Raw genomic sequence first — 16,589 nt, 5'->3', positions numbered from 1 at the left:
TATGTGTTAGCGTATGGTATTTGTTTTTCTCTTTCTGACTTACTTCACGCTGTGTGACAGACTCTAGGTCCATCTACCTCACTACAGATAACTCAATTTCGTTTCTTTTTACAGCTGAGTAATATTCCATTGTATATATGTGTCACATCTTCTTTATCCGTTCATCTGTCGATGGACACTTAGGTTGCTTCCATGTCCTGGCTATTGTAAATAGAGCTGCAATGAACATTGTGGTACATGACTCTTTCTGAATTATGGTTTTCTCAGGGTATATGCCCAGTAGTGGGATTGCTGGGTCATGTGGTAGTTCTATTTTTAGTTTTTTAAGGAAACTCCATACTGTTCTCCATAGTGGCTGTATCAATTTACATTCCCACCAACTGTGCAAGAGGGTTTCCTTTTCTCCACACCCTTTCCAGCATTTATTTTTTGTAGATTTTTTGATGATAGCCATTCTGACTGGTGTGAGATGATACCTCATTGTAGTTTTGACTTGCATTTCTCTAATGATTAGTGACGTTGAGCATCCTTTCATGTGTTTGTTGGCAATCTGTTTGTCTTCTTTGGAGAAATGTCTATTTAGGTCTTCTGCCCATTTTTGGATTGGGTTGTTTGTTTTTTTGATATTGAGCTGCATGAGCTGCTTGTAAGTTTTGGAGATTAATCCTTTTCAGTTGCTTCATTGGCAAATATTTTCTCCCATTCTGAGGGCTGTCTTTTCGTCTTGTTTATGGTTTCCTTTGCTGTGCAAAAGCTTTGAAGTTTCATTAGGTCCCATTTGTTTATTTTTATTTCCATTTCTCTAGGAGGTGGGTCAAAAAGGATCTTGCTGTGATTTATGTCATAGAGTGTTCTGCCTATGTTTTCCTCTAAGAGTTTGATAGTGTCTGGCCTTACATTTAGATCTTTAATCCATTTTGAGTTTATTTTTGTGTATGATGTTAGGTAGTGTTCTAATTTCATTCTTTTACATGTAGCTGTCCAGTTTTCCCAGCACTACTTATTGAAGAGGCTGTCTTTTCTCCATTGTATATTCTTGCCTCCTTTATCAAATATAAGGTGATCATATGTGCATGGGTTTATCTCTGGGCTTTCTATCCTGTTTCAATGATCTATATATCTGTTTTTGTGCCAGTACCATACTATCTTGATTACTGTAGCTTTGTAGTATAGCCTGAAGTCAGGGACCCTGATTCCTCCAGCTCCGTTTTTCTTTCTCAAGATTGCTTTGGCTATTTGGGTCTTTTGTGTTTCCATACAAACTGTGAAATTTTTTGTTGTAGTTCTGTGAAAAATGCCATTGGTAGTTTGAAAGGGATTGCCTTGAATCTGTAGATTGCTTTGGGTAGTAGAGTCATTTTCACAATGTTGATTCTTCCAATTCAAGAACATGGTATATCTTTCCATCTGTTTGTATCATCTTTAATTTCTTTCATTAGTGTCCTATAGTTTTCTTCATACAGGTCTTTTGTCTCTTTAGGTAGGTTTATTGCTAGGTATTTTATTCTTTTTGTCGCAGTGGTAAATGGGAGTGTTTCCTTAATTTCTCTTTCAGATTTTTCATCATTAGTGTATAGGAATGTAAGAGATTTCTACGCCTTAAGTTTGTATCCTGATACTTTACCAAATTCATTGATTTAGTCGTTTTGTGATAGCATCTTTAGGATCCTCTATGTATAGTATCACGTCATCTGCAAACAGTGACAGCTTTACTTCTTCTTTTCTGATTTGGATTCCTTTTATTTCTTTTTCTTCTCTGATTGCTGTGGCTAAAACTTCCAAAACTATGTTGAATAATAGTGGTGAGAGTGGACAACCTACTCTTCTTCCTGATCTTAGAGGAAATGCTTTCAGTTTTTCACCATTGAGAATGATGTTGGCTGTGGGTTTGTCATATATGGCCTTTATTATGTTGAGCTAAGTTCCCTCTATGCCTACTATCTGGAGAGTTTTTATCATAAATCGGTGTTGAATTTTGTTGAAAGCTTTTTCTGCATCTATTGAGATAATCATATGGTTTTTCTCCTTCAATTTGTTAATATGGTTTATCACATTGATTGATTTGAGTATATTGAAGAATCCTTGCATTCCTGGGATAAACCCCACTTGATTATGGTGTATGATACTTTTAGTGTGCTGTTGGATTCTGTTTGCTAGTATTTTGTTGAGGATTTTTGCTTCTATGTTCATCACTGATACTGGCCTGTAATTTTCTTTCTTTGTGACATCTTTGTCTGGTTTTGGTATCAGGGTGATGGTGGCCTTGTAGAATGAGTTTGGGAGTGTTCCTCACTCTGCTATATTTTGGAAGAATTTGAGAAGGATAGGTGTTAGCTCTTCTCTAAATGTTTGATAAAATTCGCCTGTGAACGCATCGGGTCCTGGGCTTTTGTTTGTTGTAAGATTTTTAATCACAGTCTCAATTTCAGTGCTTGCGATTGGTCTGTTTATATTTTCTATTTCTTCCTGGTTCAATCTCAGAAGGTTGTGCTTTTCTAAGAATTTGTCCATTTTTTCCAGGTTGTCCATTTTATTGGCATAGAGTTGCTTGTAGTAATCTCTCATGATTCTTTGTATTTCTGCAGTGTCAGTTGTTACTTCTCCTTTTTCATTTCTAATTGTATTGATTTGAGTCTTCTCCCTTTTTTTCTTGATGAGTCAGGCTAATCTTTTATCAATTTTGTTTATCTTCTCAAAGAACCAGCTTTTAGTTTTATTGATCTTTGCTATCGTTTCCTTCATTTCTTTTTCATTTATTTCTGATCTGATCTTTATGATTTCTTTCCTTTTGTTAACTTTGGGGTTTTATTGTTCTTCTTTGCCTAATTGCTATAGGTGTAAGGTTAGGTTTTTTATTGAGATGTTTCTTGTTTCTTAAGGTAGGATTGTATTGCTATAAACTTCCTCTTAGAACTGCTTTTGCTGCATCCCATAGGTTTTGTTTCATCGTGTTTTCATTGTCATTTGTTTGTAGGTATTTTTTGATTTCCTCTTTGATTCCTTCAGTGATCTCTTGGTTATTTAGCAGTGTATTGTTTAGCCTCCATGTGTTTGTATTTTTTACAGCATAGTGTTGTGGTCAGAAAAGATACTTGATATGATTTCAATTTACTTAAATTTACCAAGGCTTGATTTGTGACCCAAGATATGATCTATCCTGGAGAATGTTCCATGAGCACTTGAGAAGAAAGTGTATTCTGTTGTTTTCGGATGGAATGTCCTATAAATATCAATTAAGTCCACCTTGTTTAATGTGTCATTTAAAGCTTGTGTTTCCTTATTTATTTTCATTTTGGATGATCTGTCCATTGGTGAAAGTGGGGTGTTAAAGTCCCCTACTATGACTGTGTTACCTTCGATTTCCCCTTTTATGGCTGTTATCATTTGCCTTATGTATGTTGGGTGCATAAATATGTACAATTGTTATATCTTCTTGGATTGATCCCTTGATCATTATGTAGTGTCCTTCTTTGTCTCTTGTAATAGTCTTTATTTATTTTATTTTATTTTTTTTGCGGTATGCTGGCCTCTCACTGTTGTGGCCCCTCCCGTTGCTGAGCACAGGCTCCGGACGTGCAGGCTCAGCGGCCATGGCTCACGGGCCCAGCCGCTCCGCAGCATGTGGGATCTTCCCAGACCGGGGCATGAACCCGTGTCCCCTGCATCGGCAGGCGGACTCTCAACTGCTGCGCCACCAGGGAGGCCCTATTTTAAAGTCTATATTGTCTGATATGAGAATTGCTAGTCCAGCTTTCTCTTGATATCCACTTGCATGGAATATCTTTTTCCATCCCCTCACTTTCAATCTGTATGTGTCCCTAGGTCTGAAGTGGGCCTCTTGTAGACAGCATATATATGGGTCTTGTTTTTGTATCCATTCAGCCAGTCTATGTCTTTTGGTTGGAGCATTTAATCCATTTACATTTAAGATAGTTATCGATATGTATGTTCCTATTATCATTTTTTAAATTGTTTTGGGTTTGTTTTTGTAGGTCTTTTCCTTCTCTTGTGTTTCCCGCCTAGAAAAGCTCCTTTAGCATTTGTTGTAAAGCTGGTTTGGTGGTGCCGAATTCTCTTAGCTTTTGCTTCTCTGTAAAGGTTTTAATTTCTCTGTCGAATCTGAATGAGATCCTTGCTGGGTAGAGTAATCTTGGTTGTAGGTTTTCCCCTTTCATCACTTTAAATATGTTCTGGCTTGCAGAGTTTCTGCTGAAAGATCAGCTGTTAACCTTATGGGGATTCCCTTGTGTGTTATTTGTTGTTTTTCCCTTGCTGCTTTTAGTATCTTTTCTTTGTATTTAATTTTTGATAGTTTGATTAATATGTGTCTTGGTGTGTTTCTCCTTGGATTTATTCTGTATGGGACTCTCTGCACTTCCTGGACTTGACTATTTCCTTTCCCAAATTAGGGAAGTTTTCAACTATAATCTCTTCAAATATTTTCTCAGTCACTTTCTTTTTCTCTTCTTCTGGGACCCCTATAATTCGAATGTTGGTGTGTTTAATGTTGTCCCAGAGGTCTCTGAGACTGTCCTCAATTCTTTTCATTCTTTTTTCTTTATTCTACTCTGTGGTAGTTATTTCTACTATTTTATCTTTCAGGTCACTTATCTGTTCTTCTGCCTCAGTTATTCTGGTATTGATTCCTTCTAGAGAATTTTTAATTTCATTTATTGTGTTGTTCATCATTGTTTGTTTGCTCTTTAGTTCTTCTAGGTCCTTGTTAAATGTTTCTTGTATTTTCTCCATTCTCTTCCCAAGATTTTGGATCATCTTTACTATCATTACTCTGCATTCTTTTTCAGGTAGACTGCCTATTTCCTCTTCATTTGTTTTCGTGTGGTGGGTTTTGTTACCTTGCTTCTTCATCTTCTGTCTGTTTCTCTGTCTTCTCACTTTGCTTAACTTACTGTGTTTGGGGTCTCCTTTTTGCAGGCTGCATGTTCATAGTTCCCATTGTTTTTGGTGTCTGACACCAGTGGCTAAGGTTGGTTCAGTGGGTTGTGTATGCTTCCTGGTGGATGGGACTGGTGCCTGTGTTCTGGTGGATGAGGTTGGATCTTGTCTTTCTTGTGGGCAGGACCACGTCCGGTGGTATGTTTTGGGGTGTCTGTGACCTTATTATGATTTTAGGCAGCCTCTCTGCTAATGGGTGGGTTTTTTTCCTGTCTTGCTAGTTGTTTGGCATAGGGTATCCAGCACTGTAGCTTGCTGGTCGTTGAGTGGAGCTGGGCCTTAGTGTTGAGATGGAGATCTCTGGGAGAGCGTTCACCATTTAATATTACATGGAGCTGGGGGGTCTCTGGTGGACCAATGTCCTGAACTTGGCTCTCCCACGTCAGAGGCACAGGCCTGACACCTGGCCAGAGCACCAAGACCCTGTCAGCCACATGGCATTAACTACAGAGAGGTTGACTCTACTGAAGATATGAAGAGTAAATTCCCTTGAGACAGTTGGGCTTTGGAGAGCTCTGGAGGGGGGAGCAGCAATTCTTCTGTCAAAGTTCCGTGACGGTAAGTGCAGAGTCAGGGAACTGTGAGTGAGCTGGTCTTGCTCCAGAGGCTGCTGGCTCACCAGGGTAGCGTGAGACACCAGTTGGCCTGCAGCTTCAGTGGCTCCTGTGGCTCCTGCAGGATCCTTACCGGGCCAAGTGCTTAGTTAGCCCTGTGCCAAAGGACACCATGTTCTCCTGGAAGATATTCTCATCATGAAAGGTGAGGCCCCATCAGAGCAGGAGGAGCTGCAGACCAGGCTTCAGTAGGAAATCGCTGCGCAGGAACCGAGGGGACCAGCACGCCTTCAGGCCCGTCTGCAACCTCAGGTTGGGGAGCAGTAAACATGAAAGCTGGAGCAGTCCATCTAGCCTGAAATTCCTGCTTGGGTGCAGCCTTTCAGCAGCAGCCCACTCTTCCTTTTCAACCTCTTCTTGCCCTTGCATTTTTACTTGTTATCAGTTCAGCAGACATGTGCTGGGCAGTAGGGTAAGAGTATGGGTTTTAGTCATAACTCTTTCATTTTTTAAAAAAAAATTATTTTATTTTTGGCTGTGTTGGGTCTTCATTGCTGCGTGTGGGCTTTCTCTAGTTGCGGCGAATGGGGGCTACTCTTCATTGAGGTGCATGGGCTTCTCATTGCGGTGGCTTCTCTTGTTGTGGAGTATGGGCTCTAGGTGCGCTGGCTTCAGTAGTTGTGGCACATGGGCTCAGTAGTTGTGGCACACGGGCTTAGTTGCTCCACGACATGTGGGATCTTCCTGGACCAGGGATTGAACCCTTGTCCCCTGCATTGGCAGATGGATTCTTAACCACTGTGCCACCAGGGAAGTCCCTCATTTCTGAATGAAGTAATGCAACTCAAACTAATTTTTAAGCAAAAGGAGGATCTGTTGACACATAACTGGGGAAGATGGGATGTATCTAACTTTAAGGTTGACTGGATCTAAATACTAAAATGATGTCATTTCTCTCTTTCTCTCTCCTTGCTTCTGTCTTTTTTTCTATCTCTTTCTCTCTCTCTCCCCTCCCCCTGCTTCAATTTCTTTAAACCTCAGGAAAGACTCTGATTGGCCCAGCTTGGGTCATGTGTGTACCCCTTGGGCACTCACTGAGGTCAGAGATAGTGCTACGATTGGTTAGGCCTGAATCACATGACTACCCATGGACAGAAGGATCCTGTCCTGTGCTGGTGCCACACCAACATCTTAGAGTTGACTCAGGGAAAGAGCAGGTCTGTAGAAGACTCTCCCAGTGGGAAGGGGTGTGAGTGTTGCTGAAAGAGATGGGGAAGGAATACTGGACAGATGTTCAGTACATTTCCTGGCCAGGAGGAGCATAACACAAAGAGGAGACTGAACAACTAACCCATATGTGGTTAGATCTAGAACTACATCCCGTTGATGCAGGAGTTCAGTGCAGCAGGGCTTCCAGAGAGCCAGTTGGGATATGTGTGTCTTCCTTAAATCCAGCCTCTCTGTCACCCAAGATGTACCTTTCTTTGGTCTGGTGAAACTTCAACTGGGACTGGAAGAAATGGGGAAGGGGCACATTCTGAGAGGAGAAACTGTGTGGACCCAGGGAGTGCTCACCAATCAGCAAGCAGACCAGAGTGGGCAGAGGAAGAGACTGGGGAAGGAGTTGGGAGATCCTTTGGAGAGATGGACCTGATCCCAAGGTTTGTGACCCAAACTCAGCCATGGGAAGCAAGTCCAAGGTAAAAGACTTCGAATGTATTTTGTTTCACTTTACAGCAGTTTTATACAACATTTTACTCATCTTGGTAAATCCCAAACACTTTTTGATTTCCCATCATACAAGCAAATAGCATAATTCTTTGGCAGTTCTTCAGGGTCTTTCCAAGTGGATAATCACTTCTGTTTTTTTATGACTGGGTTTGAATCAGTGTGACTTGGTTGCTTTTCAAAGTTGGTTGTTGAAAACTGATGGTTTCTTCTTTTGTTACACGTTATAGCCTCCTCGTTGGATTTCTACTACGTAACACCCTGACATTGTATATATACACTCTTTCACTTCTGCATCTTGTGCCTTCCTCTGATTTATCCATTTGGCCAGCTCCTACCCATCCTTCAAAATATAGATCAAGGGGCTTCCCTGGTGGTGCAGTGGTTGGGAGTCTGCCTGCCGATGCAGGGGACACGGGTTTGTGCCCCGGTCCAGGAAGATCCCACATGCCGTGGAGCGGCTGGGCCCGTGAGCCATGGCCGCTGAGCCTGCGCGTCCGGAGCCTGTGCTCCGCAAACGCAAGTTTCCTTGAGGAGGGAGACTATACATAACTTATCTCTCACCTGGCAATTGGCACAGGTATAAATGAACTCATGCATGAATGAGAGGATTGATATCCAGTCTAAGGATGGCACAAAAGTTTTGTGTCACTTACGAGCACATTTGAATGCAAGTATCAGACAAATGCAATGAGTGGTGGATTAAACGAATAGATATTTTTCTCACATATCAAGATGTTTGAAAACTTTCAGCTGTGGCACTGGTTCAGGGGCTCAAAGAAGCTATTAAGGATGTAGTCTCAAGATCAGCAGTGCACACAAGGTAAGAACAAGGGAGGAAGAAGACAGGCACCAGCTATGCAAGAGCCTTCTGTGTGCATCTCATTGGCCGCTCCTGGCTGCAAGGGAAATTGAGTTTCTGTCCTGGGACTGGGGTATGTCAGTGCCTGGGCAATATCTTGGTTCTGTTAGTGAGGAAGAATGAGGGAATGGATACTAGCTAGGCAACCAGGGGCACCCACCCAATGTGTCATCTTATGTTCCAAGGTTAATAGATTCAAGGTGAGGCTCTGTGTTCAGTATTGTGAAGGCCGTCGAAGCCCAGCAGCCAAAGGCGCTTCAGTTGATTATTAATGTTTGCCATGAGTGGGGCATATAGCATCCTTGGTGTGTATTTGTCATCTTTGGTCCAGCCCATACATTGATGTGTACGTTGGACCATCTGTTCCCTCCCCCCCACCCTTCCCTCACCTGCTCTGTGTGCTGAGAGGCAGACTCTGATGGACTGGACCAACAGATCCCCTTACCCTCTGACTTCTGGTTGGGTTTGGCCATTGGGAGGAAGTGGCAGGAGGGCAGAGGATAGGAGGAGAATGATGTCAGGGTATTTGTTCCCCAGATTCTCCCCCTGCCGGGTCACCATGGTTTATTGAAGGCATGTATCCTTTACAGGTTCCAGTAACTGCCCCATCCCTTACCCCTTCAGGCCAGGATCTCTACATCCTCCCTTGTTGGCTTCCCCAAGCCCTGCCCACACCGTGTGGACATCCATTTAATGCACTTCCCTTAAATTTCCCAGTTTAAGTGTTCTGTCTCTTTTTCTCAAGGATCCAGACTGAGGCAGTCTGTAATGCTTTGGGGGCTGGTTCTGGGAGAGGGTATGCGAGTTACTGATGGAGACCTTTGTCATCTCCCTTCCTCAAAGTCCAGCGCAACGCGCCTCCTACACTCTACAGGATACCCGACTTGCAACATGTCATGGGATGTACTTGGATGTCTTTTTTATTCATTCTTATTGATCAAGCGCCCAGGGGTAATGATGGTGCCTCTACTGTGGTTTGTAAGTACATCCAGCTGTTAGGTGCTCCAGATGGGAGCTTTCAGGAAGCAGTAGGAGGGAACTGACGTCTCTCCCGGTTCTCTCCAGCTTGTATTGTGGCAGGCCAGTGAGAGCTGTCATTTCCGCATGCTGTTGGCTAGAAGTAGCTGTGCACCAGGTGGTCTGGAAGGACAAGGGCACCCGCACCTGGGGTACCACATGATCTCCATCCTGTTGCTGCCTCTGCCTTCCTGCTCCCCAAGGCCTTGGAGTCTACACTCTGAAAACAGGCTCTGTGGTGTATCACATCTCGCCCCCAGCCCTCAGTGTGCTGGAAGAGGCTGTCGAGGAGCCCTTCAAAGCCTTCAGAGCAGAGTTTCTTAAACTTGAATGAACAGTTGAGTCACCTGGGGATGGTGTGAAGTTGCACATTATGATTCAACAGGTCTGGGGTAGGGGCTGGAGATTCTGCGTTTCTAACAAGCACCCTGGTGATGCTGCCACTTCTGATCCAGGGAACACACTTGAGTAGCAAGGACTTAGAGATGGACATCCAGTATAGTAGCCACCAGCTATATGGGGCTGTTTACACTTACTGTCTTTCCTTTGTTTTTTATCTCATAATCTCATCAAACCATCCTGAATGCTGAGTTTCTAGCAACAGAAACCCAATTCAAAAGGTTTTTAGCCTAAGTCAAAAAGAGAAGTATGTTGGTTTTTATGAAACTGGAAAGATAGGGAGCTGGCCTCAGGAATGGCAGGGTCCAGGGACTCAAATGATGTCACCACTGTCATCACCACCACCATCATCACTGCCACCATCATCTCTTTCTTCTTCCATTGCTCCTCTGCCTCTTTTCTTGAGTTTTCGGCCTCCTTCTTGCCACCCGCAGACTGGCTTCCTCTCTCGGGCAGGAGGTTTGGATGCTGATGGCTCCAGGCTAAGATCACATTCGTCATCTCAATGGAAAAAGGGAGCTCTCTCCCAGCATCTGAGTGCGCCTGCATCACACTGCACCCAGCTCGGTGAACAGGGGGCTGGAGCGCCAGGCTTGTCCTGTGGGAGGGGAGCGGGTCACCGTGATGGGCAGCCCCTCAGAATCAGATGAACAGAAGGGGAGACAAGTGAACCCTAAAGGAAGAGATGTCGTGCAAAGAGGTACGGGGCAGACAAAACCAGCAGGTGTTCACGCCACTCCACGGCTCTCTTCCACCTCACCTGTCCGTGTATTCCCCTTAAGAACCCCTCTCCTAGTTTCTGCCACCCTTTGATCATTCCCGGGGGTGGGGGGGAGATGTAGCTTGTCAGATTTTGCTGGGTGCTTAAAAGAGCACAGCTGTTTTCCCTGTGTATTTTCATTGCAACCAATTAGCAAAGCTTTCTCTTTGGTGCAGAAATTAAAAATAAAAAGACAAAAGTTCTGGCAAGGTTTTCCCTTTGGTTTCTTCAGGCATTTAATAGCATCTCCTGCTGCCTTGCTGGAAGAATTTACTTAAATCGCTTGAGAGTGGCAAGCGGAACGGCAAGGGTGGTAACTAGCAGGAGGGGAAGGCAGCTGCCTGCCAGGGAGAAGCTGGAGGGGGCTGGGATGGGCTGACGTTCATTGATGGTCTGGAAGGACAGGACAGCATGAGGAGATGAGGTCTGCGGATGGTCCACGGCTCGGAGCGCAGACAGGAAAGGCAGCGTAGGCAGGAAGCGGGAGATGAGCCAGCTACAGCCACTTGGCACTTTTGTTTTTGTAATAAGAAAAGCGCAGGTTGGATTTTTGGTTTTTTTTTGCAGCGGGGGAGGTGGATGGGGAGAGTTTGGAGGCTGAGGGGTGGATAAGCTGCCCAAAAGTCTGTAAGTCCCTGTGAAAATGAAACATCTAGACCAGAGATTCCCAATGTTGGGACCCCGAGCTGGCAGTACCAGCCTCACCTGGGAGCAGTGGACGTTCTCTGGTCCACCCAGACCTACTCAGTTAGAAACTCTAACCAGCCTTCCAGGTGATTCCGCTACCTGCTCAAGCTCGAAAGGCACTGGTCTAAACGAGGGTCGCCTTGAACAACGAGGGGCTTTTTAAACCTCACCGGGTCAGAGACACAAAAGCCGGCCTTCTCGGAGAAGTGGCAGTGTCCCAGTCACCAGCAACCCGGGACAGAAGTGACTTGCCTGAGGTCTCCCGAGAGAAAGCGGTGGCCTGCAGGCAGGTCTCATTCCCACGCCTGTGCTCTTCTCTGCAGCATTTTATGAGTCTATGTGTGAAGACCCCGGAGAAGGGTGGGCCTGTCACTCACTTCTTCTCTATGTCACAGAGATGTGATGAAGATTCCCACGTCGACACTTACCCCCTGTTTTTACAGTCCCACTGGCGCTGTCAGGCCTCACCAGGACGGAAGATGAGAAGTGTGGTCTTAATGGATTTGAAACAGATGGGTGAGTTGGAACCCTCAGGCTGTGCCCTGGGAGCCAGACAGCAATGAAGAGCCAGGAGCAGAGGAAAAGGTTATAAAAATGTGTAGTCTTTGCTTTATTGAGTTACAACAAATGAGCAACAAGTTAGAAAAATTGTTTTTTTTCCTCCAAACTCCCTAACCTTTTATTTGTGCAGTGTACTCAAATGAGGGGCAGTGTGGGCAGGGGAAGGGACTGCAAACACAGCTCATACTGCAACAGTTACACCAGATGTGTCTCCTGGTTTTTCTTCTTTAGAAGTTAGGACTAACTGAGGGAAAAAAAAAGTGCACTCAGGAAGCTAAAATTGGCCCAAAACAAACACACAAACAAACAAAAAAAGCAATTCGTGGTGAAGCTTCAAGCTGAAATCCTGTCCAATACCACACTGAGAAAAGGCAGCTAGGAACGGAGATGAAAACCAAAGCTGTTCCTCTTTGTACCATCTAGACACGAAGATCTCTTTTTCTTTTAATTTCACAAAAGTAATGACGATGCTAATGCATCCGGGAGAGCCCTTTCTGCTGGTCACTAAAATGGGGCTCAGGGTGGGTAGCTGTCCGCTACCCAGTTGTCCGGGTGCTGGCTCGGCCCAAGGTCTGAGGCCAGGCCATCAAAAAAACCAGACCGGCCTGGTGGCAGTTCAGAAAGCCTTGTGTGTGGCTAAACAGGGACCCCCAGAGGAGGCTGGGGAAGAAATAGAAATGGATTTGATTTGGAAGATCTGTCATCTGTAAAACCCTCTCCAAGTTAAGATAGATGCCTGAATCCCAGCCCTTTCCCCTGAAGAAATCTCCCAAATTTCAAACTACCTTTAAAAATGAACTCTCCCTACCTAAAATCCAGTAGATATAATGGCACTAATGCTAACATCCCCCCCTCCCCCAAATTAATAAAATAAAAAAAAAAAGAAAGGAAAAAAGAGAAAAGCACGTGTGATCAGCCCTCCCTCCTGGAAAAATACCTTACAATGGTAGTGCTGGAAAAGGAAGTCGCCCTTGGTTAAAAAGGTAACAAAATTTTCCCACATTGTACAAATCGGTTCCAGTACAGCAAGAGGCGGGGGCTTGGGCACAGGAACCAACTATTTACAAGGACCCATGGAAAACGCAGTGGTAGGACTTTGGCACTATGAACAATTCCCACCAGGCCTCGGGGAGGTGTGTACGAGTGAAGGCGTTGCACTTGGAGTCTCTGGCCAGGGTGGCCCGCAGCCAGGGACGGAAGTTCTCTTCTCTCTTTGAAGACAGAGTGTCCCCTTCATCAGCACAGCAGTTCTGATGGACTTCCCTAGAAGGACAACACAAAACCAGAGATGTCAGGGAGGTGACCATCATTCCCTGGGTGCAAGGCATCGGGGGTGGCCTCTCCTTGGCTCTCCTGGGGAGACACTTCCAAAGCCATCCTGGGACCTGGAGGAGAGACAAACTCCCTGTTTTAAAGAAACAAGTGTGTTTCCTGACCACAGTCTAACATTATGGGAAGTGCGTTCAGAATAAGGCCTTTGAAAACAGGATGACTTTCTGGGCAAGTGAAGGAGGTGATTCATTTCATCATTACAAGACCCTTTTCTTATTCCTGGAGAGGCAGCCAGTCACAATGGTTCCTAAAAGGCCCCAGAATCAGACACACCTGGATTTGGGTCGGGAGTTCTCTCTGTACTGGCCATGGGGCCATACACACGTCAAAATCTCTCTAGGGCTTAGTTTTTGCTTCTGTAAAACAGGGATGATAGTAGCATCCACAAAGTAGTTGTGATAAGAAGTTGATATATGCACCAGCATATAAAATAGTGCCAGGCGAGTGGTAAATATTACATGTGCTTTTGTTGTATTTGTTAGATGGAACCCTTTCCAAATAGGATATAAAATAATCATAAGATGAGAAATTTTAAGTGTATTTTTTAATTTAATGTTTCTATCAACCCTCAGGTGTAGATAAAATTGTTATTCCCATTTTACAGGTGAGGAGACTGAGCACAGAGAAGCTAAAAACCTTGCCCAAGATCACACAGCTAGAAAATGGCAGAGCCAAAATTCCAACCCAGGCAATTTCCAGAGCCTGTGCCCTTAAACAGTGTTTGTTGAGTCAGTATGGAGACGTGTTTAATTCTTATGTACTTTGAAGGAACGAAAATAGTCCAAGGACCTTCTTATGGGTTAAATTGTGTCCTCCCAACCCCCAAAGATATGTTGAAGTCCTAACCCTTAGTACCTCAGAACATAACCCTATCTGGAAATTCCTTTACAGAGGCGATCAATGTTAAAATGAGGTCATTAGGGTGGGACCTAATCCCATAGGGCTGGTGTCCTTATAAAAAGGGGAAATTTGGACATGGAGACAGACACGGAGAACATCATGGGGAGACGGAGGCAGAAATTGGGGTGTTGCATCTATAAGGCAAGGATTGCCAGCAACCCGCCAGAAGCTAGCAGAGAAGCAAGGAACACACGTTCCCACGCAGCCCTCAGAAGGAAGCAACCCTGCCAGCACCAGACTTCCAGTCTCCAGACCATGGGAGAATAAATTCCTGTCGGTTAAGCCACCCCGTTTGTGGTACTTGATGGCAGCCTCAGGAAATTAAGGCTGACCTCCATTTCCTCTGTGGGTTCCTGGGATCCAAGGATCCTGAGCACGAATCCAAGGGGAGGGCTCAGGGCTGTAAAGGACGTAGTCAGGATTCCATGGCAGGCTGGAAGGTGATCAAATCTGTAGATTCCTGAAGACACTGGCTTTTTCTTTGCCTCCCTCCTGGTAAGGCTGCGTTACTGCTCAGTCACTTCTTGTCTAAGTAGCCGAGAAGGCTCTGAGAAGTTTTGGTGTTTTTCTTGTGCAGGGGACCAAGAGCAAGAATACCAGACTTCTCAGCCAAAGGCATCAGCAGATTATCTATGTTGTTTGTCATTCTTAACGTCTGGATGTCAAATGTATCCACATTCCCTAAATGCTCCCGACAATAAGACTGAATACTGGAGTTAAGGAAACAGCTTGCAAGAGAAATGTCTGTGGATGCAACCAGATTCCAGGGTGTCCTTGGGACCTGGTACCACCCAAAAGTGATCCAGCAAATGTCACCGAATCGTAAGAGCTACAGGGATCCTTATAGGTGATGCTGCCAACATCACTCATTTCACGAGAAAAAAAAAAAGGAAGCTCGGGGGAAGAAAAGCGATTTCCCCGGGTCACATGACTGCTCAGCGGCAGTCAAAAGCAATAACGATCATGGTTGTGACAACAGTGAGAGTAGCTTAAATATATCTCATGCTTATTATGTGCCAGGCCCAATGCTAAGTGCTGATATGGATCATCTCATTTGGTAACCTGGTAACCCGGGAGGTAGGCCCACCTGCAGTGAAGAGATGGGGGTTTAGCGAGATTAAATGGTGTCAGGCAAGTAGTAAGTGGTGGAACCTGGATTCTACTGCGGTCAATCCAACTTTCACTGCTTCTCGCCACACCTGACCCTCCTTGCCCTACGTTCACAGCTGCTCGCTGCAGGGAGTCACGTGGCACAGGAGAGCGCAGGTCTGCTTCAAAGACAGGCTGGCGGTCCCGGGCAGCTGAAGAGGACCATGTGCCTTACCGCTGATCCCATGCAGGGCCACACGCACCCAGGATGGGCACACGGACCACAGCCAGCCTCCCGCTGTGCTCTCCGAACAGGATTTCCCGCAGCAAACTGGGTCTTTCACCGTCTTCGGAAAGGAGGCTGCCTGTGGGTGGATGTCCATGCGAACAGTTCTCGAGACTCCAGGAAAACAAGGCCAAAGGTGGGTAAAGAGCGATTTTTCCTTCTCCCAACCAGGCTGAGGAACGTCAGCTCAGCACAGGACTGTGGTCTCCGCCGTGGAGCAGGGAGGAAAGAGCCATGGAGTCAGAGAAAGCTGGATCCAGGGTCAGCCACTTCCGAGCTGTGTGCCGAGGTCAGTTACCTAACCTCCCTGAGCCTCACTTCCACAATTCATCATCAGCCGGCTGCTGGGAGGGCAACAGAAGAGGTGTGCAAAGCATACATGTGCTCCAGAAATATTGCTTCCTTTTTTCCTTGAGGAAAGCCAGGTGCAAAATTACAGCCTTAGGGGTAAGTCAGCTCACCTGTGTGTGTGAGAATTTACAAATTTCCTCTCTCCTCTCTCTCATATACAGAAAACTGAACCCTGTCTGATTGGCAAAAATTTGCTTTTTATTTTTGTTTATTGATTTCTTTTGTTTTCTGAATTTGAAGATGACTAGTTAATGAGATCAGTCAGGCTGCTTGAATTATCTTGCCTATTAATATTACACTCTTATAACGCATATCAAGTATAAATTATTAGAAGAAAAAGTTGATTTTATCACGGTGATTTTTCTGTAACAAATAATTTTTAAACAATCCGATTATTGACGAATTATAAAATATCGTAGCAACTATGCTGTCAGTTTATTTGAAAGTAATGAAAATATGTAAACATTTGCTTTTTAGATAAACCTCAATATTAAGGTGGTTCTCCATCTGACAGTTTTTTAAAAATTGAAGTATAGTTGATTTACAGTATTGTTTCAGGGGTACAGCAAAGTGATTCAGTTATATATATATATAAATATTTTTTCAGATTATTTTCCATTATAGGTTATTACAAGATATTCAGTACAGTTCCCTGTGCTATATAGTAAATCCTTCCTGCTTTTCTATTTCCTATTTAGTAGTGTGTATCTGTTAATCCCGTACTCCTAATTTATCCCTCTGCCCTCTCTTTCCCCTTTGGTAACCATAAGTTAGTTTTCTCTGTGAGTCTGTTTCTGTTTTGTATATAGATTCATTTGTATCATTTTTAAGATTCCACATATAAGTGATATCATGTAATATTTGTCTTTCTCTGATTCATTAAGTATAATATTCTCTAGGTCCATCCATGTTGCTGCAAATGGCAATATTTCATTCTTTTTTATGGCTGAGTAGTATTCTATTACATATATATATATATATATATATATATGTTACATTTTCTTAAGCCAATAGTCTGTTGATGGGCACTTGGATTGTTACCATGTCTTGGCTATTGTAAATAGCGCTGCTATGAACACTGGGGTGCATGTATCTTTTAGAATTAAG

At 44.2% G+C, this 16,589-nt stretch overlaps 2 protein-coding genes across 6 annotated transcripts in view; one reads left to right on the top strand and one right to left on the bottom strand.

The window, feature by feature from the left end:
- The window catches only part of DERL1 (derlin 1), a 91,732-nt gene that overhangs the window by 50,447 nt on the left and 24,696 nt on the right, over positions 1–16,589 (top strand). For 2 of the 3 annotated variants that reach the window (XM_032609992.1, XM_032609993.1), the window contains exon 8: positions 15,303–15,420. In XM_032609992.1, the coding sequence (XP_032465883.1) occupies positions 15,303–15,420 (118 nt within the window). Of the gene's footprint in view, positions 1–11,406; positions 11,480–15,302; positions 15,421–16,589 lie in introns of those variants that run through there. The other variant, XM_032609995.1, reaches the window with a different exon arrangement.
- Positions 11,545–16,589, bottom strand: part of ZHX2 (zinc fingers and homeoboxes 2) — a 173,715-nt gene continuing 168,670 nt past the window's right edge. For all 3 annotated transcript variants that reach the window (XM_032609989.1, XM_032609990.1, XM_032609991.1), the window contains one exon: positions 11,545–12,787. The gene's annotated coding sequence lies outside the window, so the exon portion shown is untranslated. The remainder of the gene's footprint in view (positions 12,788–16,589) is intronic.

This window comes from Phocoena sinus, chromosome 17, assembly GCF_008692025.1.
Source record: "Phocoena sinus isolate mPhoSin1 chromosome 17, mPhoSin1.pri, whole genome shotgun sequence".
Classification (NCBI taxonomy): domain Eukaryota; kingdom Metazoa; phylum Chordata; class Mammalia; order Artiodactyla; family Phocoenidae; genus Phocoena; species Phocoena sinus.
The sequence above is the reverse complement of the archived record's forward strand: the minus strand, read 5'-3'. Positions and strand labels throughout refer to the sequence as shown.